The 27,420-nt window shown below is 39.3% G+C and overlaps 2 protein-coding genes and 1 long non-coding RNA gene across 5 annotated transcripts; 1 reads left to right on the plus strand and 2 right to left on the minus strand.

Annotated features, from left to right (window-relative positions):
* Positions 1–386: 386 nt before the first annotated feature.
* On the minus strand, positions 387–15,155 carry LOC142150989 (hippocampus abundant transcript 1 protein-like). 3 transcript variants are annotated; one of them, XM_075206243.1, is made up of 12 exons: positions 14,892–15,155; positions 12,381–12,476; positions 12,235–12,297; positions 11,999–12,126; positions 11,514–11,628; positions 8,037–8,255; positions 4,439–4,552; positions 4,155–4,226; positions 3,769–3,881; positions 3,219–3,316; positions 2,660–2,826; positions 387–1,927 (listed from the first exon to the last, which is right to left on the minus strand). In XM_075206243.1, exons 1-12 carry the CDS (start codon positions 14,973–14,975, stop codon positions 1,715–1,717), a joined length of 1,482 nt encoding a protein of 493 aa, XP_075062344.1. In that variant the 5' UTR covers positions 14,976–15,155; the 3' UTR covers positions 387–1,714. The 3 variants fall into 3 exon arrangements, with proteins under 3 accessions (XP_075062344.1, XP_075062336.1, XP_075062353.1); XM_075206235.1 differs by lacking the exon at positions 14,892–15,155 and adding an exon at positions 14,769–14,885; XM_075206252.1 differs by lacking the exon at positions 14,892–15,155 and adding an exon at positions 14,753–14,768.
* On the minus strand, positions 14,277–14,746 carry LOC142151004 (uncharacterized). Its single transcript, XR_012691121.1, has 2 exons — positions 14,489–14,746; positions 14,277–14,450 (listed from the first exon to the last, which is right to left on the minus strand). It is a non-coding gene; the product is annotated as an uncharacterized LOC142151004 (long non-coding RNA).
* A 4,986-nt stretch (positions 15,156–20,141) lies between the features above and the next one.
* Positions 20,142–25,498, plus strand: LOC142151010 (uncharacterized). Its single transcript, XM_075206272.1, has 7 exons — positions 20,142–20,321; positions 20,723–20,833; positions 21,111–21,257; positions 21,405–22,053; positions 22,518–22,759; positions 23,243–23,418; positions 23,872–25,498. Exons 2-7 carry the CDS (start codon positions 20,777–20,779, stop codon positions 24,590–24,592), a joined length of 1,992 nt encoding a protein of 663 aa, XP_075062373.1. The 5' UTR covers positions 20,142–20,321; positions 20,723–20,776; the 3' UTR covers positions 24,593–25,498.
* The last annotated feature ends 1,922 nt before the right edge of the window (positions 25,499–27,420 follow it).

Here is a 27,420-nt window from a genome sequence, read left to right on the forward strand (position 1 = left end):
GGCACAATAATTCAACTAAAACTACCTTAAACCACCAAATTATTATGCCACGATCAGGCCACCTTTGCGAGTTAACATTACTTGCAAATCATTAATCATTGTTATTCTTATTTATGGTGACTTATGGTTAAGAGTATTCAGGTAATAAAGCATTGTGGACACAGCATTCAGTATAAATGCTGTATGCACCAAGTAGAGAAGTGGTCTCGCAATTGTCACTGAAGGCAAGGTGAACTTCATGGATGGTGGAATGGGAACTGTGGGTTTAAAAAAAAAAGATAATTTACAGTATTTAAAAATAAATAAATAAATAAATCCTTCAGGCATCTTCAGTTTTGGAATATTGGGGTGTACCATTTTAGCTAGAAAAGAAAAAGAATCAGCAATTCCTTTTACAGTAAACATTTATTAAATTTAGTAGTATACAATACTAAATACATTTTCACATTAAATGTCATCTTACTCTGGAAAGTTCTTGCCTACAGGAGATAACAATTTCCTTTAGGAGATATGAAAATTTGTGTGTGTTTATTTTCCAGAATGTAGCACAGAGTAGAATTTACAGGAAAGGTCAGATGGTGAAGCTAAACTCAGAGGTGGATGGAAGCTGGCCCAGCCCCTAGACATAGTTAGTTCTTGGCAGTTAGCTGGCCTCACAACATTTTTTGAAAACAAGATGCAAAAGTTAAATATGCTTTAACATTTTTCTGCACTTATAAAAAAGTGTAATCACAATTTTTATAATGGTTTCCAACTTGTTTTATGATAGTAAGAGTTCCTAGGTAGCACTATCTTTAACACAGCAGATGCTATTTTTACCTTTAGTAAATAACGTACTGAGCGGCTCCCCATTCAAGCCACCTCCCCCAATCGTAGTTCTCTTTAATAAGGTTTTTATTTTTTACCAATGTAATCAGCCATATCTATATATTACCAACCCTTGCTATCTAAACAACAAAAAAGCACAAAAACAAAAGAAAAACTAAAATACAGAAGGTGATCTTGGACAAACAAAAAAATTTATTTTAATTCTGTAGAGAGGCTAGTCTGTCAGATCAGTATGAGGACTCTTCATCCGACTCCACTCCCTCATTAACTGCACCATGGTGCACAGGAGAGATGTTGGAAAGCAGGGTCAAATTGAGTAAATTAAAAAAAAAAAAAAAAAAAATTTATACACATAAAACTGTGGCAAAGAGTTTCCTTCATTTCAGTAACTTATAGTAATTATTAAAAATAATAAAAAAAAAAAAAAGATATTTTTTTTTTCTTTGCTATGGTGCAATTGTTTCTGCTTCTAGAGCTAAGGCAGGTACTGTCCAAGTTATGCCTCTTCCTGGCTTTGGCAGATTCCATTGCCTCTTCTCAGCCACAGACCCTTTCTTGACATTTTACATTACATATCTCACTCCCTGCTTCTGTCAATATACAGCTGTCAGAATAATAAATTATACCCTGCAAGCCACACTTCACCTGCTTAACAGATACTCGGCATTGTGGTCCCTGCTGTCATGTTCAGTGGCACATTTAATTGTATCCCGATTGTAACAGCTTTTGCTCTATCTACCCCCTGACCCGGGGTATTAAATAAAATAGTCCATTTTTTGTCCTCTGTCACTTAGTCCAGCTGCCTCAGCTTCCATAAACAGGGTCTTTCATCAGCGATACTGCCGGTCCTGTAAGCTTTGATGCCCATGCATGCATGGTCCTTGGGTCATACACTACTATCGTCAAGAAGTGGTTCCTTGCCCTCCGGGAGGTGAGCAGGAGGTAGAAGTGCATGGCTCTGAGCACCATTGCTGTGCTTCTTATGAGCACCAGAGCGCAGTGTAAGGCTGGTATGCTCCGGGATGAAGAGTGCCACTAGTAAGGACAGCAACACAGAACATGCCCCAAACAAGAAGGGGGGGCCGGGGATGATGCTTCTCTGTCGTGGGGCAAAGAAATAAAAAAAAGACAGTCAAAAGTGGGATTCTGGCACCCAAAAACAAATAAAACCAAAAAACAGCTACTAAAACATAAAATGCTAAATATGTAAATAACATATTGAATTTCAATTCACACCTATGAATGTAGGTTTCAAGAGGTTATAAGAACTAGTAATCTTTATCCTGTTCACAACCCAAACAGTGGAGGTAACCTCTGGGATAGTAATATGGTTGGTAAAAAGAGAACAGTCTGCACTTGACTACATAAAATAATAATGTAATCTTATTTAAACTCCTGTCAGAACATGGAAAGTTTTACATACATGTGACTGCACCTTGATGTTACTACACTATTAGGAACAGGATAAATAGTTTAAAATTATAGGAGGAAAACTACCCGTTAGTCTTCTACCTCAGTGGAGGGAGTAGAATAAAATTCTAAGCACCCATCCGCACTTCAATAAAAGGTAATAGAGGGCAGCGACGATGGAAACAAACCTAATCCACCAATACAGATCCACCGACAGGTCTAGTATAGTCAGCAGACACGTCTTCCATAACCAATCACGAGTTCTCCAAGTTTGCAACCTTCTTCTGCATGTCATATTGCCTCTGCTAAAACAACACTATGTGCCGGTCTAGGTTTCTACTGTTTTTCTCACATCTCCATTCCTTTCAGTGGGCATTGCTCATAAAGTGCTTCCCCAATCTGCATTTATTTACATGCTCACCTCATCAGAAGGGTTGGCCATGTTAGGTTTAAGGACTTTGTCAGAAGGCTCGTCCTCAGTCATCTCACTGAGCTCCACATGGAATAAGTAAAAGACAAAGCCGTATAGAGCAGGTCCCAGTCCATTACAGAGGCCACGAATTCCAGTTACCATTCCCTGCACTACACCTAAAGTAGGGGCACAGCATCATGTTATTTCATGTATAAATCATACATAATTACAACCCATTTTTTCTCTGGACTACACTTTGAATTACAGATAGCATGTCATTTACACCCTTTAGAATGTGACATCTATGAACAGTTTATTTCTGTTGCTATTGACTGTATCTTGTAACCTGTAAAGCCCTTTGTGTTTTCTCTATAATTTAAATACTGTACATTGTCCTCAAAAGAATATTTATGTACCATTCACTTTATCCCTAGAGAAGCATCTCATTGCTACAAACAGTCAATTCCTTCCACCATTTAGACCCCTTCCCACACCCTTGTGCCAAAAGTCATTCACCATTTCATTCTACATATGTCATCCCTATAAAAGCCATAGCTCAGTAACTCACCCTGCTGGTCAGGATCTGCATTGCGAGATACCACAGCACTGATAGCTGGAAAGGTAATACTTGACATTGCAGCTACTGCTCCTGCAGCCCACATCATCCTTGCAAAGAAAGAGTAATGCTTTATTAGTGACAGCAGGTACAGCATAAAGATTTGGTTAGTTTTGCAAAAGGAGTAGAAGGAAGTTTATAACAGTAATATTATAATACATTTTATTAAGGACTCATTCAGATGAGTGCTACATGAGCATTTTCTTTCTACAAGACGTAAAAAAAGAGCTTGGAGCAGACCAAATGACAGAAGATGGTTATTTTTCAATTTTGCCAATGGGAACGGTAGAGATATGCCAACACAGGGATTAATGTAGTATTTGTGGGTCAGTTTTCTTGGACCGAATGGAATATGTAAAAATATTTACAAAGTTCTTCTCTGAATGAACATGCACTGGTTTGATGAAAGAAACTTGTAAACATTTATTTTCTGTACAAGTCAATAGCTGCAAGTGACAATGTCCTAGGTTGGTTTGCTGAACCATATTCAGTTATCACTCACCACTGCTGAGATCCAAAGCCGTACCAGGCCAGCTGCAATATCTGGAAGCCAAGGCCTAGTAGTATAGTGTTCTTATTTCCAATAGATCTCATAAGAACTCCCAACACCACAGTCTGTAAGAGGAGCAAGAAAAGCAGTTACAAGCTGGGACATGACAAACACAAGTAAAAATATCTAAACTTAGGTCTCTCTGCCAAAACCCTCACAGTCATGAATGTCCCCTCACAGCTCGGCGAATTTGCCATAAAAATCACTCTTACACCTTCCACTATGGAGGACTGTATGCTTATTCAAGTACATAAGTGGTTCTTATCTCTAGCAAAAAAAAAAGAAGAAGGAGAAACCAACCCCCACACCAAAGGAAGAAGCAAGAAATAAAACTCAACCTGAGCCAAGATTGATAATATTCCAACAACACCAATAAATGTAGCAACGGTTTCTGATGAAAAGCCAATCACCTATTTGGAAAAAAAAGGAATAAATTAACCAATGTACTTTGAAATGTATTGCACAAAATATAGGCTCCGTTTGACACAATACACTAAAATTGTCTGTATTGTCATATGTAGATAAGTCATCGACCTCTGAGAGAATCTAACTTTGTATTTAAATTAGAACTAGTTGCAGGTCATTGAACAAAATAAGTGGAATCTCTATAGCTTATTCTCACCTGTCGCAGGTAGAGAAAGAAGCTCGAGTACTGTCCAGCTTCAGGAAGGTAAGACAGAAACACAGTTATACAGATGAGGAGTACAGTGGAATCTTGACCGACTTTTCGCAAGGACTAACACAGAAAAGGGGAGAAAAAAAAAAAAAGAAAAAGATGAGTAAATATAAAATGCTCTCTGTGCTACAGATGAAAGATGGATTATAAAGAAAATGGTTATTCCTAAAACACTTCCTTACCCATTTTTAATTCACTCTCTGAATGGACATCAAGCTTTAAACACATTTATTCTAAGTTAGAAATTGGCTCCTAACAAGTAACAGTAACTGACAGATCTGGGCAGTAGAAAATACAGAACCAGTTGGTCCAACAGATGCTGAACTACAAAGCCACTTTCAAGTGACGTTGTGTCATTTTATAAAGGACTAGTAATGAAAGACTAATATTGGAACTAAATTATGACTGGCCAATCTACTGAGCGAAATTTCTAGTATGCCCAATACTTATCTGACGTGCTTCAATCGGGTCATCAGGCAATTTGCAGGATGTGTGACCACAAAATCTGCACTACTGTCGCCTGAGTTCAAGGTTAAGTGTTTCAGCAGAAATTTTGCCATGCATTCTCATATTATACTTTTAAACTCTCTAAACAATGAAAGTCAAGTGCTTAACACTTAAGAATTTCCAGGCTTTAGAAATCTGCTGACTACCAAACAGAACGAGAGGAAGACTAATCCTAACAACTACATCCCTTCTTTGAATATCTGCCTTTTCTTTACCAGATTAGTAATATTTCCCCAAATATATCCATCAAGCTGTCAGTTCACTTCCATGTTCCATTGCCCAACATAAAAAATGCCTCTTTGTTTTCACACATTGATATTTATAAACAAGGGAAACTGGACACGAAAACACTTCTTACGAACACTTAAGTATTTCCCTACTGTTCACTGCCCACTTGTTTTGTACATTTTTAAATCAATGCAGCCTCATTTACATATAAGGGAAGACCGTTATCTTCTACCACTGCTTGAACTACTACCTTAAAGTCACTTTCCATATTTAGTTGTACATTCTGCATCAGCTCCAGAATGTGTGTTTCAGAGTGTGACGTACACCAGTTTGTAAAGCATATTTTAAGCAATAGGTCTCTGTTCTTACTTAGAAAACAAATGCAAATGTACCTATACAGACCAGTGCTTATAAGATACTAAAACCCGTCTGCACCTGGAGAAGCAGGACGGGGAGAGGAGAGGTGCTCTAACCTTGGCTGAGTACAGTGAATGAGTGTTTACGCACATGCAGCTCATGTAAAAACACATCTGTTAGATGGCATATATTTTGCATCAGTTACAGGGCAGTTGAAATATCTGCTGATGATGACTTGTCATAAGCCAGACACATATGTTGCTGATGCAGACTGACATCTCCAGATACGTAGGGCTCTGCATGTGGGCAGAAATATGCTCGTTTTTCTTGTTCTTTTATTAAGAGTAATTTACCACCATTTTGTGCTCAGCCTCTTTGTATGTACAGACTATGAAGATCTGGAAAGAGATTGTTGTACTTTTCAGAATATTCCCCCTTTACTCCTATTTGAAATTCATACTAGATTACATTTCCATCCTTTTAGTGCAGTTATACACAGTCTTCCAAGCTCTATGCATCATTTTATCTGCTTAGTTACACACCTCTTATCCTGTGAAATACCCAGACTTCTACTGGATGCCCATTATATCATTAACATCCTAGTCCTTTTCCACCGCTTTCAAATTGCTCTTCTTAGCCTACTCTTTCTGCCCATCCCAGTCAACTAATTCCTCTACAAATGAAGAGGGTCACCCTCTTAAGCTTAGCAACAAATCAGCTATGCATTACACTAACTTCCCTATATTCCCTTACCCTTTGGGGTACATTGATTAGACTGCGGTTTCATCAAATATGCGGGTTTTGCCTTTAATATAATTGCAGTTTTAAATATGGCCTTGGTCTGATCACCATGTAACATCTCAATTCACTTTATGCCCACCTCCAAAAAACACTCAATTATTGTGACCTAAATTTCATTGATATGCAACAATTTACCTACACTTGGATCTGATCTACAAACAACCCCATTTCAACCTCTAGCCTGCCACACCTCAATTTAAGCTGGGTACACACTACAGAAATTTCGACCAACTTTTTATGTTGAGCAATTTTTACATGTGATCGATGGTCCGATCGCTCCGTCCATGGACTGCATACACACTAGCCTTGTTTAGGACGATAAAGGGAAGAGCGGACTTTTTACAACCATGTTGTCGTGAGCAATGACTAATTTCGTACTCACTGTTGTGGATCGGTCGGAAGTTTATACACACTACACAGCTGAAACTAGATTGGAACGAAAATATTAAACGGTACGACCAACCAAATGAGGCGATAATCGTCCATTTGGGCAGACTTTCGACCATCGTGTCACTGCACACACCGACCCGACTTTTGAACGAGCGGTCGTATGTCGGCTGATTGAGACGATTATTGGACGAAACCAGTGTAGTGTGTATCCAGCTTTAGTCAACTTTCATTAAAGACTTCTCTCCTACACTTACGGCCTTATCGCAGCAAACCAGTCCTCCTTCATATCACATTTTTCTTTACGTACCAATCCTAAAAAAAATTCAGTATCTTTTTTTCCCCCCAGCTAACATATCTTCAATATCTACCAGCACCCCCCTTCCCCATCTAAGCATGAATTGATTACTACCATCCTAAATAAACAGTCTCTTGATCCTTTCTATCCCTCAGGCATCCACCCTGTAGCTAACCACACCTTTGCATCAAAATTCCTTGAATACCTGTCTGACCTGCCCATAGTTCCCCAACTCTCTCTTGGACTCCAATCAATCTGCATTGTATGCAACTAAAACAGTTCTCATTAATGTTTTGGAAGATCTTGTGGTTGCTAGACATTAGTCACTTTTAATTATTGTCATTTTAGGAGACACCTTTTAAACATTTGACCTTTTCCTCTCATTTAAATCCAAAGCTCTATGGGTCTAAAACGTAGTACCATGGTTTTCATCACATCTCTCCAACCATCAACTTGGCAGGTTCTATTCTAGATCCCTTTCTACCTCACCCCTACGTAGCACAATCAGCAGGTTTTAGTTTTAATGCCATCTCTATGGTGTAACTAGTTCTATAGTTCAATGTGATATCTTCCGCTATCACCAAATGTCTCAGCTGTCTCCACCATCTAACTGAACGTTTGGCTCTTCCAGCTGCCACTATCACTGCCCATATTATGGCCAAATTGGGTATATCCAGAACTAGTTATTCAAAATTAGCCAGAATCCTCATTTAAGCACGCACAGAGAACAACCTGTGCACTTTCTTGTGCAGTATTCAGGATTTGTCCGACATGTACAGAAACTACAAAATGCTTGTATTAGCTATAGTGATATGAACAGTTTCTCTTGCAGTGTCTGCTCCGCCCACTTGTTTTCATACAGGTAACAAAAAGGTTCTGGTAGTTTAGCACCATATGGAGTGTAATAATTTGTATTGTCTCTCTTTTAATGAGTTACATGTCACCAATGAACAGTGTAATTCTTACCGCAAATGGGTCAGCTTGCTCCCAAGATATGGGGGCTCCCCATGAGACTGGTCGCATTTCCTCAGGCAGCGATTCAGGAACAGCAAGCAGGATAAAACCTATATCTAGAAGAGCCACACCAGAGGCCAGTACCACCACCAGCGTGTCACTGTAAGCACGAGACAGATAGGCACCAATTGCTGGACTGGTTACAAGGCTGGCAGCAAAGGTAGCAGACACCTATGAAAGTGGGTTGCAAGGGATGTTATTTACACATTGAAGACAAATAAAAAAAAAAGAATGACTTAAAGGAAATCACAAGCCAAGGTCACTTTACAGTTTCTACATGTATCCAATTTTTAGTATTGCAAAAGTAGACTTTTTTTTTTTTTTTTTTTTTAATTAAAATTTTGCAAAGCCAGATGTACATATCCAAATACTGTCTTAATTATGCAGAGGCTTGGGAAGAACATCTATTTTCGTTAACATTATAAGAAAGATCAACTACAAGCCTACTATTATGTATCTATTGAGTTATTTATATAGCATCTACATATTCTGCAGCACGTTAGAGAATAATCACTCATATCAGTGCCTGCCCCAGTGAAGCTTACAGTCTATATTCCCTAACACACACATTTTCATTTTGTTAGACGTCAAATTAACCCATGTCTTCAGAGTGTGTATGTTCTCCGGTGGTGCGTTTTCTCCCAAACTCCGCACAGTGCCATGGTTGGAATCAAACCCATGACCTCAGTGCTGTGAGGCAACAATACTGTGATTTATCCGTTTAGTAATTATCATATTGTTTTTGTTCTTATGGGTATCCTACTTAAAATAATTTGGGTCATATACTGTAAGCTTATAATGGCTCTTGATATGTGATTTTATGGATGTTGACATATTTACTAGTGGTTTTTATGCAGATCCTGGTGGAGTCTTTTTTTTTTTTTTTAAACCGGTAATTATTGCTGTATACCAGTGGTTACCACACTGTGTGCTACGGCGATCTCACAGGAGTGTCATGGCCAGGGCGGTAAGCAAGGTATTTATTTTGGCTTCAGGGTGCCTTGAAAAAATTATGGACACCCTAACAGTGCCTCGAACTGATAAAGTGTAGGATCCACTGGTGTATACTATCGTTTCATATATCTGTTGCAAATTATAAAAACAGAGATTCTTTACATGGATCAAATTTACTTATTATACATATTATTTTCCTCTAGGATTTCCAGATTCTAAACCAGTTGAAAACTTGCAACCTGTGTTGTCATGTGGCTCTCCTGGCTTCACTGTGTGATATATACGATGGCACATTAATTACAGCAGAGTCAAGTATAATTTGTTTAAATAAACAGAAGTGGAATAACCAAAAACCCACTGGAAATGTAGATCCGAGAGCTAAGGAGACTGTCATATGGTTTTCACTCAGATAGTCCAGTTTTGATGTATGCCTTAAAGTATCTGACATCTCCAAATCAGGACACGGGATGCATACTGCACGTTGGGTTTGCCCTGCTGCACCCAGAGCATTTCAATGTACAGGCTTACTTTCTGCTTTTTGGTGGTATTTACCATTTACAATTATGCCTATGTTTAGGTTGTCCAACCTCCTACCACTTTAGAAACGTTCATTACATTTTTCCTACAAAATACTGCTTGGTTTAGCCACAATTTTGGCTTAATTAAATCATGCAAGTGAGTGGACACAAAGACTGCCTTTATTATATGCGAGTGAAGGTTATTTTTATTTATGTTTTACAAACTAGAACTTCTCTGCTGAAATTCAATGGATAGCTCATACATCAGTAACATACACACATTAAACATCCTCCCACTAAACACACTAAAAACAGTTTGGCTATGTTAATGTGGGACCAATATTTGCTAGAGATTGTACTGTGATCTCCAAAACATGCTCTCTCTGCATAATATTTCATTTTCTGTCAAACCATAAAAACCCCATCTAATAACTCAACACACAGTACAATGTGCCATGCATGGCACAGCATAAAGTATATTCATTATAACACAGACATGTTACAGAATGTTGTGCATTGAAGATACAATTGCTGTGAAACAGTTCTAAAGGTTCACTAAAGATGCACTAAAGGACTAATAAAGAGGACTGTCCACAGCAGCTTTAGTGCAGAGGGAAAACTGGAGGGAGCTCAGAGTGCATTGTTAAATCACCATGGCCACCAGGATTTGTCCAGCCCTGGGGTACATATTACTGCCCAAGTCATCTTCAAGCTTCTTGCTGGCCATCATAGAATACCAGCAAGAAGCTCCTTACGACACTGAGAATAGCATAATTAATAATTAATCTCATTGCCCTTACAGGTCACAGAAATGCCGAGTGCAGACAAGTTGTTGACTTGCTTGTCTTACTTTAATAGGGAGAATCAAAAATCTATTTCAGCAAAATAGTTTTTTTGATTAGTATTTAATAGATTTAGTATTTAAAATATATAAAGGAGTCTTTGCAATAAGTTAATACTGTGTGTGTATTAAGTACAAGAGTTTATATTAAAATGTGATTGATATACCTTTATTCTATTTGGGGGAAGAAATTTTCCAATGGGAGGAGGTGAGCTCCTGACACATATAGAGAGACAGATGAATAAGCACACTTACCTGAGCTAGTGATATAAGCATTATGTTACATAAACTCATTGATATACATTCTGAATGGCTAAGCAGAGTGGGGACAATTTTAAGTGCATATACAAATAGCATGACAGCAATTCTGAATATGGGCTAGAAAATAAAGAGGGGGTGGACTGTGACTAACACAAAAGAAGAGATGGTGATAGATTGTCTCATGTTCTACTGATCCTGGTATTTATTGGTTTTAACCAGAAAATATGTTCTTCCTGTTCCCAGAGTGCTAGATATGCAATGTAGTCTAATAGGAACCATTGAGATTCCAAAACAATGGTTCACAAAGACTTGGGGTCTGGCTGCACCAAAACAACATAAAAACTAAATACAATATGTACTGCGCATGAGCCCTAGAAAACAAAGGAGTAGTACTCGCACTCTCTGCTACTACTAAGCAGGCAATATATTCTTTTAACACTTGGATTTGACATTTCATGTATTCTTCATTCAGTTCAAACCAAGTTCTGTGGTGGTAGGACGTCAAATCCATATTGAAACAAAGCAAGGAGCCCATAAATGTCAGTTCTGTAATGTTAAAAAAAATAAATAAAAAAAATACTGGGATTTTAAGAGGACAACAACTTTTCCCAGAATCGCAGTGGGGTCAAGTAACGTGGTCAATTGCTATGGGTTCGAGCTATATGTATGTTAATAAAATTTGACTGAACAAAAAAAAAACAAAAAAAAAACACCTTGTGGGGACCTGTAGCTATGTCTGTGGGTGTCGTTGTGCAGAACTTGCAATTATAAATCCCTACAAGTTTCAAATCAATGGATATGCACAAAAATAAGTCTTCCAAGCAACTCAATCATAATAAAGGACATGGAGCTCACCAGACCATATGCTGTGCTCCGCTCATGTTCCTGGGTGATATCAGCCACGTATGCGAAGATCACAGAGAACGTGACAGCAAAAACACCGGACATAGAAATCACTGCAAAGTACCACCTGCAGGAAACCCCAAAAGGAATCAGAAAAAGTTAAACATAACAAAATAAAATAAAAAAAAATAAAATCTAAAATATAGAGTTTCTACATACATGGGAATACTGGCAAAAGCACAGAAAAGCAGTATTGATGTGTTAATAGCAGGTTAGATTTAAAAAAAAATATAAAAAGGTATTTAAGTTAATTTAACATCATTGATCTGCAGGCGTTTTATTTTCTGTAGTCTTAAATTGTACCAGCTAATGCCACCATTTCAAAAACACAGAGAGCCAATCCCTATAATTGACATATAAACAAGAAGAATCTACGGTTTTCGAAAGAATATCACATTCCATGTTATCAACTACCCACTACTGCCACCAGTACATACCATGGGCTGATCTTAAGCAGAGGTATAGGGGCACACGTGAAAAACACAGTGAGGAGAAGGAAAGACTTTCTACCCCACACATCAGACAGCGCTCCAATGAGGGGTGCGCTCAGGAAGGAGAGAAGTCCCTGAAATAAATGAGACAGGAATAGTCATGTCACAGTGACACTAAGGAAAGAGAAGCTGTGATGTGTATGCTTTTCGAGTTTATATCCACTTGTCACTTTTGTTCTCACCTTAACACCATGTATCAAGCCATTCATTAGAAAGGTGTGCTGAGGAAATGTCTGGTGCAATACCTGTCAAGAAAATATTCGATTTTCAATTGTTTATGAAAAGGTGGAAGATACAGAGGTTCAATGTCTTTATCAATCTTACTTACAGACAGCATGGGCGTTGTCAGTAGACCCCAGGCGAAAAACTCCAAGAATATAACCACCACTGCATGGTAGACGCTAGGCTCTCCAACCCCCTGCCGCTGTTTAAAAATTAGATTGAAATTATATGTGCATTGCCAGTTGGAACATCAAAATGGACCCCCCACACCCCCTGTATAAACCCTGATTGCTATTTCTGACAGAATAGGCTGCCAGAGATTTCAATGGGGTAGAATGGTGTGCGACATCTCAGGAAAAATGCAGCACAAGTGCTTGGTGGTTTGATCCACTCAATCTGCTTTACTGCAAAATGTCGTCCCCCCCCTCTAATTTCCATGGCTCAATCACTGTTAAATACAGAGTTCAGACTTCACATGATGAGAAACACTTTAATAAAATAGACGCAATGTTAGGGGCTTAGTTTAAAGGAGAAATGCAGGTCATGCATAAATGAAGTTGGCTTTACATTAATATTTTTGTTTTATAAATTGTTCAAGAACTCATACAGATGTTAATCTATATTAGAAGTCTAGCTTCACAATGAGCAAATGTTTGCAATTATGAAATTAAGGGCTTACCAAGAAACTGACTCTACCTCTACTACACTGTAACCTTTAACAGTTGTGTAGCTGCACTTTCAGCTATCTCCAGAAACATGAGGTCTATGTAGACATAAGGCTCATGATCAGACATACTAAGTGAAAAAAGGACCTAAACCCTATAGCTATATCAAGAGCGAACACAGACACATTCCTATGCATATTGATCAATTGAACGCATGAAAAAAATATTAATGATTTGAAAAAAAAAAGAAAAGAACAGCAATTTTGGAATGGTATAATGACAGTTCAGACCTTAACCCCATTGAGATGCTGTGGAGGGACTGTGAGTGAGCTGTGCATAAACTAATGCCCTCAAACATCAATGAACTGAAGCAGTGTTGCAAGAAAGTGGGCCACAATTCTTCATAGACACTAAGAAACTCATACAGAAATGGAATACTTCATGTTACTGTTGTTAAGACAGTACTACAAGCTACTATTCATAGGTTGTAATGACTTATGCACACATGGCTTCATGCTGACTTGTATAAATAAGTAAAATCTGTTACAGGTTGTCACATGAGGTTAGAGTTACTACTAGATGATTGTTAATTATGACTAAATATATAAAAATGCATACTTGTGTACTTTCTTATTCATATGACTGCTAGTTGTTTAAGCAATTTGTATTTGTAATAGAGAATTCTGCATGGATTAGCGACATTTTACATAGAAGCAGTGTAAAGATCAAGCTGCATTAAGAGGGGAAATGCCAGACTACAGGAGGGGGTGGAGGACATGCCCAGTAACCTGCTCGCGAGTTAATATTTGCTCTGCATGGAGCTTTCATTTTGGCAGTATGGGATGACATACTTAATACATTAACCTCTCCCTTTCTGAAACATTATGCTTTTATATTGTTGCCCAGTGTATACTAGAGATTTATAGTTGTTCTGTCTACCAGCTTGCCCAGAGGAGCCATTACCAAGCACCATATAAATAACTATCAAAACAATCCAAATACAATCTGCCCATATGCAATAAGAAAATGCGCAACACTAAGAAAATACATATGGACAGCCACCATCCTCAGTTACTACTGGTCTAGCATTTTTCTACCTGGAAAAGTATTACAGTTTGACATCATCCTTATTACTGTAGAAAAGCCTTAAAGGAGAACTATTACATTGAAAAACTAATAATAAAACAGTAGTGTTTAGAACTCTGATTAGATTCTAAAGACTGCTTATGTTTGCATACATACACCAAAATATGAATTATATATTGACCACCTGTTTAAAATATTGACCAAAGTAAACAACCAAAGGTCTACTATCAGTTTATTTTCTAATTTATTACAGTTTCCCTTCAAGAGCTGCACTACTGTTTAGAGGCTACAAAAACTAACACCTACATCTGTTGTAGTGTCCACAGTAGTTGTTAAGAGGGAAGGGATGATTCTTTTAGCAAATCACTTAGAAGGGCACATATTTGAATGAACTATTCCCTTGGAGGAGCACTGCCGGTGTCCACCTGCTGCTCTCCCTTGGAGCAGCACTGCCGGTGTCCACCTGCTGCTCTCACCTGTAGAACAGCTGTGCATGTTCTCACTCCACCCGAGACTCTACAGCCACACTAGACTAATACAAATATATATCTTACATATGAATACGACACTAAAGTGTGGTATCAATGTGCGCTCTTTGTGATTGCCATATTGTCTACTTTCAGAAAATGTCCCAATGTTATGTTATACAAAGCTGCAGCTTAATAGTCCCGTAACTGTACACATGGCACAGTGTGTAGAGAACACGGGGACATTACAAAGAACTGACATCATTTGCAAATCACCATGTTAATCACCAGTTGCCGCCATATGGTACTGTCACCGTAGGACCACACACTTCCAAACCTGACACATTTCAGACACCAACGAATAAGTCGTGACATGCATGTGGACCTGTCACGACTCACCGTCCCTCCATCTTTAATAATGATTTTCTTAGCCAGCAGAATGCTGCGATTTAGTCTCTTCTTCTTTTTCTTTTCTCCGGTCATGGTGAGCTCAGGCCCGTCATCCCGACACCGGGAAAGGCTCCGCTGTTAGCCCTCAGAGCTCACCGGGCCACACTACCATGGAAACGGCGGCTCTCTCCGCATCATTCTCGCTCCTCTCACCCGCTTCCGGCCTCTGCCGCTCTCTCCGCCTCTAGGCCACTGGGCAGCCAATAGCTGCTTACCTCCAAGCTCACGGAGCAATGCAATTAACCCGAGCGCACGTCCTTTACACATGACGTAAGCGCTGATTGGTCAATCGCTGTGGCGCGACAAAACTAGAGGGCAAGTAAGCGGTACCATATTGAGAGGGTAGCGGCTAAATCCCCTTCGGTCTAGGTACCCTGGCACGTCAATATGACGTCGCAGGGTCATGTGATCGCAGCGGTCACATGGTGCAAAGTGTTAGGCGGGCTGCTGAAAGTGAATGGTAGTCGGTGCAGGAGCGCCATCATTTCTTTCCGATCTTGGCTGCATTCCTGTAAAAAAAGGTAAGTAGAAGGGGTGCTAGTGTGTGAGGGGCATGTGTGGTGGATGCAGGACTGGCACAGGGGGCATGTGCGGTGGATGCAGGACTGGCACAGGGGGCATGTGTGGTGGATGCAGGACTGGCACAGGGGGCATGTGTGGTGGATGCAGGACTGGCACAGGGGGCATGTGTGGTGGATGCAGGACTGGCACAGGGGGCATGTGCGGTGGATGCAGGACTGGCACAGGGGGCATGTGTGGTGGATGCAGGACTGGCACAGGGGACATGTGTGGTGGATGCAGGACTGGCACACGGGGCATGTGTAGTGGATGCAGGACTGGCACACGGGGCATGTGTAGTGGATGCAGGACTGGCACACAGGGCATGTGAGGTGGATGCAGGGCTGGCACAGGGGGCATGTGAGGTGGATGCAGGGCTGGCACAGGGGGCATGTGAGGTGGATGCAGGACTGGCACACGGGGCATGTGAGGTGGATGCAGGACTGGCACATGGGGCATGTGAGGTGGATGCAGGGCTGGCACAGGGGGCATGTGTAGTGGATGCAGGACTGGCACACGGCATGTGTAGTGGATGCAGGGCTGGCACAGGGGGCATGTGTGGTGGGTGCAGGGCTGGCACAGGGGGCATGTGAGGTGGATGCAGGGCTGGCACAGGGGGCATGTGAGGTGGATGCAGGGCTGGCACAGGGGGCATGTGAGGTGGATGCAGGGCTGGCACAGGGGGCATGTGAGGTGGATGCAGGACTGGCACACGGGGCATGTGAGGTGGACGCAGGACTGGCACAGGGGGCATGTGTGGTGGGTGCAGGGCTGGCACAGGGGGCATGTGAGGTGGATGCAGGGCTGGCACAGGGGGCATGTGAGGTGGATGCAGGGCTGGCACAGGGGGCATGTGAGGTGGATGCAGGACTGGCACACGGGGCATGTGAGGTGGATGCAGGACTGGCACATGGGGCATGTGAGGTGGATGCAGGGCTGGCACAGGGGGCATGTGAGGTGGACGCAGGACTGGCACAGGGGGCATGTGCGGTGGATGCAGGACTGGCACAGGGGGCATGTGTGGTGGATGCAGGACTGGCACAGGGGGCATGTGTAGTGGATGCAGGACTGGCACAGGGGTCATGTGTGGTGGATGCAGGGCTGGCACACGGGGCATGTGTGGTGGATGCAGGGCTGGCACACGGGGCATGTGTGGTGGATGCAGGACTGGCACAGGGGGCATGTGTAGTGGATGCAGGACTGGCACAGGGGTCATGTGTGGTGGATGCAGGGCTGGCACACGGGGCATGTGTGGTGGATGCAGGACTGGCACACAGGGCATGTGAGGTGGGTGCAGGGCTGGCACAGGGGTCATGTGTGGTGGGTGCAGGGCTGGCACAGGGGTCATGTGTGGTGGGTGCAGGGCTGGCACAGGGGTCATGTGTGGTGGGTGCAGGGCTGGCACAGGGGTCATGTGTGGTGGGTGCAGGGCTGGCACAGGGGGCATGTGTGGTGGACGCAGGGCTGGCACAGGGGGCATGTGAGGTGGACGCAGGACTGGCACAGGGGGCATGTGTGGTGGACGCAGGGCTGGCACAGGGGGCATGTGAGGTGGATGCAGGGCTGGCACAGGGGGCATGTGTAGTGGATGCAGGACTGGCACAGGGGGCATGTGTAGTGGATGCAGGACTGGCACAGGGGGCATGTGTAGTGGATGCAGGACTGGCACACGGGGCATGTGTAGTGGATGCAGGACTGGCACACGGGGCATGTGTAGTGGATGCAGGACTGGCACACGGGGCATGTGTAGTGGATGCAGGACTGGCACACGGGGCATGTGAGGTGGATGCAGGACTGGCACACGGGGCATGTGTAGTGGATGCAGGACTGGCACACGGGGCATGTGTGGTGGATGCAGGGCTGGCACACGGGGCATGTGTGGTGGATGCAGGGCTGGCACACGGGGCATGTGTGGTGGATGCAGGGCTGGCACAGGGGGCATGTGAGGTGGATGCAGGACTGGCACAGGGGGCATGTGCGTTGGATGCAGGACTGGCACACGGCATGTGTAGTGGATGCAGGACTGGCACACGGGGCATGTGTAGTGGATGCAGGACTGGCACACGGGGCATGTGTGGTGGATGCAGGGCTGGCACACGGGGCATGTGTGGTGGATGCAGGACTGGCACACAGGGCATGTGAGGTGGATGCAGGACTGGCACACGGGGCATGTGTAGTGGATGCAGGACTGGCACACGGGGCATGTGAGGTGGATGCAGGACTGGCACATTCATTGTCTTGAGTGTCATCCAACCGTCTGTGAAAAAGGTGCACAATAATCCAGAATGTACATTAACTTACACAGGTAGGATCACTGGCCATAACTTGGCCGGACACTGGTTTATATGTAGCACATTCTCTTTTGTGTTAAATCCACCAGACTTGGAAAAGTAGTCTTAAATCAACCCTCCACCCATCCCATGTAAAGTAGATATTTCTTACATGTGTATATGTAAGCCGTGTATAAGAAACCTTCACACTTTCCGCTTGTGTCCTAAAAACATGTCAAAATATTAGATAAATGCATAAAGTATAACAGTTCTACCAAGCAGTGTACAACAAAATATGTACATCTATAAGTTCTCTTAATTATCTTTTAAAAAAGTGACAATATAATATGCCTTTATATTTTGAGAACTAGTTGGGACACTTTCGAGTGTATTCTTCAATGCCTACATTACTTTTGCCTGTCAATAATTACTTTTTCATAGCTGTTAAAATATTAAAAATTACTCAAATTTCAAAAATATTTGGGTGTAGTGCCACGTGTAGAACACCACATCTAATGACAAGAAGGACCCGAGCATAATAAACTTTAATTGTACACCTATATTGGGAATCTAGAACTTGTACAGCGTTTTTCATATGATCCAGAATAAGAAGTGTTGTGTTTTGGGGAGGAAAAAAAAAACCATTAATTGAATTCAACTACAGTTCCCAAATAGACAATGGATGGCATGACCAGCGGACTCCCCCACTCTTGTTCTGTTACTGTGGAATAATAAGGTAAGTTTCAGGTGTTTACATCAACAGTAATGCCTACCCACTGTCAGCAGTGTCTATTTCCCTGTGTTGGTGATGCATTGCACAGTGTCATGTATTAAACCTGAGTACCCCATCCCCTGTCTCAATGTTGTTATTTAAGATATGGTGGAAGTGATCATGAAAGTGCTTGTCGCATGTACTACACCACTATATTTCAATAACGGATAGCAAGCTTCAGCCCACTATCTCTGTCAATCACATTATCATCAACATTTATTTATAGATCGCAATAAAATTTTGGAGCGCTTTACAATTGTGAACAAACATTAATAAAACAATACTGGGTAATACAGACAGACACAGGTAAGAGAACCCTGCTCAAAGCTTACAATCTTGAATGTGTTAAATATTGATACCCTATATTTTATGTATGCTTTAAGGATAAACACTAATACATGTTCACAATGAAAATGTCAATATGGACCTCACACCACAAATAAATTCAGATTCAACTGCTGAATAATAAGGATGATTATGACATCCTTACAATTGAATGTTGAGCTCTTAAAAACTTTATATTTTTTGTTAATTATCTTTTGGTTTCTATGTTTTCTTTAGATGTGTTATTATAGTAATTGAGAGCTAATTTATGGCTCTTGACCTGTACCTTACCTGACCCCTCTTCACCGCACAGGAATAAATTGTTAGACGACTGAAGAATGATAAGGATTATTAGGACATCCTTAAAATTGAATGTTGACCTCTTAGAGACTTTACATTTGTTGTTATTTTTCCTTCTTTTTATATGTTTCATTTATATTTGTTTAGATAACAAATGAGTCCTAATTTACAGCTGGTGACCTGTCTCTCACCCCACCTTCTCCTATAAAACTTGTGTCCTGCAATGTCCTGTAGTGTCTTCAAATCCAAAAATAATTTTGGGGTTAGTAGAAGCTCTAAGCTGAAAGACCAGATCAGTCTTTTTTTCTGTCATAAGGTAAGTTCTTTCATTTGTTAGATGATAATTCCATGCAAAGTTATATCACATATTGCTTTATATTTTCCAAATCCAACTTTTTTTTTTTTTTTAAATCATCTGTGATTAGCAGCTGATTCTTATTTTATATAGGTTTAGTCTAGTGTAGAAATGCATTCGGCTACTAGTGCAGAAATACCAGAACTGGTAACACCTGCCATCCAACACATGCAAGACATTGAATCATCAAATCAATGTGAAAAAAAAGTGATATAAAATCTAGCATTGGATTTCATATTTTTGGGACATGATGAGCATAATTTGTTTTGTTTTGTAGGATAAGCATTGTAAAGGTGGAGATAGGGAAAGCTGTCAAAGTGAAATCTTTCATTCATTGGACATGTTGCAGAGAGCAATATGTGAATTTGAGGAAAATACACAATCTAACTTCATTATACATCAGAAGAGTAAAGAATTTGGCAAAGAGGGTACATTTTATTTTAATATACCTAAAATTTACAATCTGTAATTTTTATTTGAAATTGTATATAGTAATAATTATGGTTTCCTTTTTTATCTTCAGTATATACATTTATATAGAAAAACGCCTAATACATTGTTGTTCATGTTTAAAATGTACAATACAATACTGTAATTTTTATCACTTCCATTAAGATTTCAAACCAAATGCAAGATCTAGAATTCAATGGAAAAGTAATGATATCCAGTATGGCAAACTAATTAAGTTTTCTGGAATTCCATACGTGGTGGTTGGGAGAAAAACTCTACAGTGTCATTTGGGTAGAGACTTCAGCATTGTGAAGAAAAAAAATTATGGAGATCAAAGACAAATCACCCAGGTATCTCTTATTTTTTGAATTATAAAATGTTTTCCACGCATTGCCTGTCTTTTAATAGTGCTGGCTAATATCATTTATTTGAAGCGCTGCAATCAATGCCTTTGTGCCCTCAAACGAGCAGTATTTTAACAGCATTCAATTAGCTGAGAATGAACTAGGGAACAACTACACTTAACACTACGATAGGCAGTACAATAAATGTGAAGAATGAATGTGTAGAACATTGCTGAAAGATTGTACTGTGGAGCCATCAAACAACTCTCTGTCTTACATTTTTAATGGGGAGAGGTATCCTCATTAGCATGGTCACAGCTAATGAAGTCAAAGAGGCGTTATAACAATAAAATACAACATACATATATTGTTTAATATAGTGCTCTTTTCAATTATTCTTTTAATAGGGAGAAGATCATACCTTCACCAAAAGGAGGCGTATTATACAGCATACCAAAAAAATGGGCTGTCCAGCTGAAATCAATGTATTGCACATTATCAGATACCCAGATTTTATGGTAAAATCGGTGTTAAGCACATTACATTGAATTACATTGTTACAACTTAATTGTCAGACCAATAAAATGTAAAACATTGGTAAAGAAATTTTGCAAACATATTTTTAGAAGGGCAAAGGTAAACTAATTTGTGGATTTTTATGTATATATATATATATATATATACACACACACAAACACACACTCTACATATATAGTATGTAAACATAAAAACAGTGATTGAGATAGGCCAGTGCGGGTATGCACATACAGCAAATAATTATCTTTTTTTTAATAGATCCAAAGTGATACACAAAAAAGAAGACGTAATGCATCAAAGAAAGTAAAAGAAGCCTTTCAAAGTGACACAATACAAGGCAATCATGCCTACGTAATTAGATTTCCACATTTATCTGAACATAAATTCCATGCAACTAGTGGAGAGGTAAGATTGTAATAAACTTATCATGTTATTTTGTTTTAGTAAGAATGAAATGTTTTTATTGATATGGTTTTAATGTTTAACATTATTTCCGTCAGTAATATTTATTGTGTTTTATAAATTTTAAAATTAAATTATCATCTCTAACAGTTAGCAAACCTACAGGAAAAGGTCGACAGAAGAGTTCAAGAAAAAGTAATCAGTTTGCACAGAAATGGGGTTAGAAAAATAAATGAGATGATGAGTCACATTAACGCGTTTGTAACACAAGAACTTTTCCCGGGTGATGATCCCCCTGTAGCTTTACGGAGACGCTTTTACCCCACAAGAAAAGACCTAGCCAATCTCATGTTTAAAGCGAAACAGGAAGGTCGAAACTCAAGTTTGGATCAGGAAAATGTTTTGAACCAGTTAAAAGAATGGAAAGAACAAATCCCACAATTAAATATTTTTTGTCGTCCTAATACAACCTCTGAGGAAATGACAAATAAACAAAGTTTTATATTATGTTACCAAGCTGAATGGCAACAAAAATTATTGCAAATGTATGGAAACCAGATCACACTGTTAGATGCTACATACAGAACAACAAGGTATGCGCTTCCACTGTTTTTCCTTTGTGTTCGGACAAATGTATGCTATGCAATAGTTGGAGCATTCGTAATACAACAAGAAACATCAGCATGCATACAGGAGGCCTTGGAAATTTTCAAAAAGTGGAACTTAAACTGGAATCCAAAATGTTTTTTGGTCGACTTTTGCCTAGAGGAGATAAATGCAATATCTCAGTTATTTAAAGGTTAGTCAAATTACTGTATAATTATTTTTGCTATGCATCTTTTTTTTTTTTTTTTAAATATCTATATTTTTAAACAGCATCAATTACATTTCATAAAAATAATCTCGCAAAAATGCATAGTTATCCCAAAAAATCAAGGTAAGTGTGAGACAAAATAAACAAGTAACCATATCCAATTTTTTTTTTTCTCAGCTAACACAATCCAAACATTTATTAGTTTTGGATGGAATTACCCTTTTAAGTAGGCTAAAAGTACCAGCAAACCTTTTACTAACTTAGTAAACTTCACAACTAAAGTTAGCTTTAAAACATGAAAGCTCTAATTAAGTTTTCATTCAGCAAATCTTAGCAAATAATAATACAAATAAAATGTCAATATCAACTAACTTTAATGATTTTTGAGTATTAATTCAAAGGGTATATCTGATAAATTCACTGCAATAAACAGTATTTTTACATTTTAGATACACAAATATTACTTTGCGATTTTCATCGTGAGAAAGCTTGGATGGAATGGGTGACCAAAAAACAACATGGAGTACACAGTTGTCGCAGTGTTATATTGAATATGCTGCGTAGTGTAGCACTTGCTACAAACATAGAGGAACACAACGTTGCTCTCAATATACTGACTAATTGCCAGATTTGGAAAAACTGCGATGCACTGCGGCAGTGGTTCTCAAACAAGTGGATGCCTGAAATAAAGGTAAAAGTTTTATTGTTATTTTTAAGGACAATACATGACGAGGGGGGTTTAACAATCATTTAAAAATTAAAGGTGGAGGTATTGCCCGTAGCAAAACAAAAACTTCAATCTTTTACTTTCTAGAAAGTAGTAGCTACATGATAGCTAAAATTTTACCAATTGCTATATACAACACCTCAACTTTTCTGTTAGAACTGGCCTTTACATGTTCTGTGTATTTTAATAAACAAGTGACAGGATAGAAGACACATATTAATTGAACTCCTGACAGTTGACGTTAATATGAACGTTGGAACACTCTGCATACATTGTTAACATTCCTCATAAGTTGATAATGGACCATTTCAATAACAGTTCTATCCTTCACTTGTTTGGTTTCATCTTTTTAATAAAGGTTATATTGTTTGGGGGGAAAAATAAAATATTTTTTCAATTTAAAATGAATATGATTTGTTTATGATGTTTCTCTCTCCCTCACTACAGAAATGGGCACATGTTTTCAGGTCTGGATTACTACATATTGCAATTAACACAAACAATGGACTTGAGCGCCAAAACGAGACTCTTAAATATACATACCTGGATGGCTACAAGAATTGCACTCTCAGTGACATGATTACAGTGCTTCACAGTAGTTTTTTTCCTAATACTTACAAGAAGTAAGATTTGTGTTTTCAGTACATTTTGGGTCTGCTATTTATAGTAATGGCTTGTGCCACAAAAATGTAATACATCTTTTTTTAAAGTATATTTGGAAAATGTATTTCAAGGAAGAAATACATTAAGAAAATTACATCTTGCTTTGTAAAATGTCATGGGTAATTTCTATTATGTTATGTGCAGGCCTGTCATCCTAAATGTGGGGCAAAGTGCTATTTAAACAGGCACTCCTCCTTGTAATTAAATGCACTAGCAGAGGAGGTGTATCCACAATGTGGTGGGCACGTCCACGTCACTTACCCAAAAATGACCTTACTTTGTATGAAATTCAAACACACGCCACTTACACTTCATAAATGCTGAAAAAGAGCCTGACATGACCTCAGTTGTAAATTTTTGCAAAACATAATTAATAGTTGTAATAAGATAGATTTTCATTTGTTTTTACATAGGTATGTACAGTTAAATTTGAGAAGTTCCGAAAGTTTCCGGAAATACCATGAAGATGTTCCAAATTTTCTGAAAAATCGTCCAAGAGAATTTATTCACCACGTTATGAGGAGATTGTCAAGTAACCTCGATGGAACACATGTTTCCTGTATAGATCACACAAGTGGCATTTTCAAAGTCAACAGTGAATACGATAAAGAAAAGTATTATACAGTAAATCTGGGAGCAGAATGTCCAGAATGTACATGTGAAGATTGGATCAAATTTCTATTACCTTGTAAACACATGTGTTGTATTTTTCAATTTGTAGAGGGATGGGGATGGGAAAAAATTAACCCATCTTACTCAAACAATGCATTATTTATACTAGACACAGATTGTTTTTCTGACCATACTGTAAGAGGGGGAGATGAAGCTGAATACCCCTCTGAAGGTATCATGCACACGATGTCACCACTTGAAGATCTTCAACACTTTGAACCACGAAGGAGGACCAAAAGAACAACACTTATTATTAATTGTGTACAGACACTAAAAAATATTACAGACACAGTTTATCTGTTGAAAGAAGAAACATATCTGGAAAATTGGGATATAAAATTTAATACTTTACTTGAAGAAATTAAACTAGACATCCCAAAAGATCAAGGCTTACCATTGATAGAAACACCCAAAAAAAGAAAAAATATTGAAAAATTTGAGCCTTTGCCAAAAAGAAAATAAGGAAAGCCTAAGCATCCAGCGTCCCAGAGAGTTGGATCAAGAGCTGATATGCTTAGAGTAGATGTATGGCAATCGGTAGAAGTAGATCCGCAAATTGCTGAATCACAAGATTTTCACACTGTCCACTCAGGCACTACAGTTAATGAGAGTCCATGGGTCACAGTCAATGGGATAAAATTAACTACTGCTGATAAAGAAGCTGTATCCAATGACGCCTGGTTAGATGACAATGTCATGAATATCTCCCAGTATTTAATATCAAAGAAATTCCCTTCTGTTGCCGGTCTGCAGGATACAGTGTTACTGGCACATGGGAGTGTTTCTAAGATTGACTGTGAAAATATTCTGCAAATACACCATTTGGGTGCTCACTGGGTGGTGTCACACAGGTCTCAAAATTCAGTGACTGTTTATGACTCCCTAAAACCATCAATACCAGAGACTCTTAAAGAACAGATGTTGTGTTTATATGCTCCGCTATTTACTGGTGAATATTCAGTACTTGACATTAATTTGGTATGTTGCCAAAAACAGGATGGTGCAAATGATTGTGGGGTATTTGCCTTGGCCAATGCTGTGTCACTGGCAAATGGGTTGAATTTAAATAAAATACATTTAGAACAAGACAAGATGAGGAAACATTTAGTCAAATGCATTGAAGAAAATAACATTACCATGTTTCCACATATTCAATTAAACAAGGCCAAAACAATGTTAAAAAAAAAAATACAACTCACAACACATTGCCTCTGCAAGATCCATAAGCCTAAAGAAGGAATGGTGGAGTGTGACCTTTGTAAACAGTGGTATCATTTCACTTGTGTTGGCTTAACAAAGGATGACAAATGTGTCACAACAAAAAGAAAAATGTTTTACTGTCCGCAATGTAAAGACAAAAAAAGATAAGCTACAATGTATAAATTACGTTGTCATTATTGAGAATAAAAATTACCTTGCAATTTTGAGTTGAAAGGAACATTGTATTATATTCCATTTACATTTTTTTGTGTATATATTGCAAATTAAAAAAAAATACGTTTATGACTGTTATCATTGTTTTTTTTTAAATTAAATTTATATATAGTTAATATTTGTTATGTCGATGGTTTTCTAATGCTTTATATTACATTGGAATAGTGGAATGCTGTGAGTTAAAAAAAGTTCCTTGATATTACTGTGTAGCTATATCACCCAGGTGGGAAAGCCAACATTACAGGGATTGCCAGGACTGACATCATACAGGATCCCATCCTGCCCACTTCACTAGGAAGCGGAAGGATGCGGGAAAACAAACTGCTTTCCCGGGAGTGGAAGACCTATTCAGAATTAGGAAGTCTCCAGGACAAAACGGGATAGTGTGCATGTATGATTAATACATAACCTAAAGCATCCAGTACAAAGCATACAAGTATAATAGTCATCTCCTGTAAGCAAATCTACATGCTCCAGACATAGAGAATAATAAGTAACACCAAACAAACGAGCTGCCAACTATAATTATCTGCTAGTGAAAACAAGTTCTGTGAATAGAGAGGAAAAATTGTGCTCTTCGTATATATCTAATGCATTATAATGTGCATTAAGGTTCTAACATACAATAATAATTGTAAATAACTTTTATTATGGCCTGATATCTACACATTATCCTTTACTTTGAATTGACCTTTCAATTTGCATTTCTTGCTGTCATTTCCAGAAATTTATGACCCTGTATCTTAAGTTTATCTCTTTTTCATTCTAATATTAACTTGTTTTTTAGATCTCTAAACATCCATATAAATGATTAAGGAGTAACCACAAGAGAAATTAACTATTAAAAGGTTCTCACATTATGTACATTTTTGCAATAACAAGAAAAAAGGCTAAAATAAATATTAGTTTTTTAGGGTGACTGCCTAACTAATTAAAAAAAAACAAAATGCACATATTATACTTTCGGTTTTCATATTATTTAGTACTGATATTACCATCACCAAAAAAAATAATAATAATATAAGACAGTATAAGTGTGGCTAAGAGCTGGCTAAATGCTATTTCCCATACAGTCAATGTACCAGGTACCTACACTGAAGGGGATTTAGACATTTCACTGTGAGCTGGCTAAATCCCCTTCCCATTCATGACCTGGCCAGCAGGGGGCCAAAAAGGTACCTTCGGTGAAGGGGATTTAGCTGTCTCACACTGACTGTGCTATTTCCCATGCAGTGTAGGTACCAGGTACCTACAGTGAAGGGGATTTAGCTGTCTCACACTGAGCTGGCTAAATCCCCTTCCAATTCATGACCCGGCCAGCAGGGGGCCAAAAGGTACCTTCGGTGAAGGGGATTTAGCTGTCTCACACTGAGTGTGCTATTTCCCATGCAGTGTAGGTACCGGGTACCTAAGCCGAAGGGGATTTAGTCGCAACCATATTGAGAGTGGCACAAGCATGAGCTGTCATAACACCTCAGTCTATCTGTACCTCCTTCACAAGCACCTGCTGTGTGCGTTTCCATATGTCTACATGCCTGGTACACGCGTGTTATTACTTTCTCAGAAGTAAGCTATATTAGTTCTCAAGACCGGTCATGTCCGACATGTCCATATAGATATACACACAGATGACACCTGTGTATGCAGGTGTTTCACCTAGGTATAATGCGCACTAAAATACATGAACAGCTTTCATACGCTTTTTTGCTTACTATGGTTATTATAATTATTGAGGGTTTTGACTGTTATGAGGTTTAGACCTTGTTTTGCATACCTGCCAACTGTCCTGATTCCAGCTGGACAGTCCACCTGAAATCGGGATAGTTGGGATGTATGCAGTCTTGTTCAAGTGTTAG

Source organism: Mixophyes fleayi, chromosome 1 (genome assembly GCF_038048845.1).
Source record: "Mixophyes fleayi isolate aMixFle1 chromosome 1, aMixFle1.hap1, whole genome shotgun sequence".
NCBI lineage: Eukaryota > Metazoa > Chordata > Amphibia > Anura > Limnodynastidae > Mixophyes > Mixophyes fleayi.

What these genes read in the sequence shown, in the direction of transcription:
- LOC142151010 (XM_075206272.1), top strand. Translation starts at nt 20,777, where the DNA reads ATGGGCTGTCCAGCTGAAATCAATGTATTGCACATTATCAGATACCCA. An exon ending in TCCATGCAACTAGTGGAGAG is followed by an intron (nt 21,258 to 21,404) that starts GTAAGATTGTAA and finishes CATCTCTAACAG; the next exon opens with TTAGCAAACCTACAGGAAAA. An exon ending in AATATCTCAGTTATTTAAAG is followed by an intron (nt 22,054 to 22,517) that starts GTTAGTCAAATT and finishes TTTACATTTTAG; the next exon opens with ATACACAAATATTACTTTGC.
- LOC142150989 (XM_075206235.1), bottom strand. Translation starts at nt 14,867, where the DNA reads ATGTCACGACTTATTCGTTGGTGTCTGAAATGTGTCAGGTTTGGAAGT. An exon ending in CTGCTTAAGATCAGCCCATG is followed by an intron (nt 11,629 to 11,998) that starts GTATGTACTGGT and finishes GGTTTCCTGCAG; the next exon opens with GTGGTACTTTGCAGTGATTT. An exon ending in TGGCCAACCCTTCTGATGAG is followed by an intron (nt 1,928 to 2,659) that starts GTGAGCATGTAA and finishes GCCCCACGACAG; the next exon opens with AGAAGCATCATCCCCGGCCC.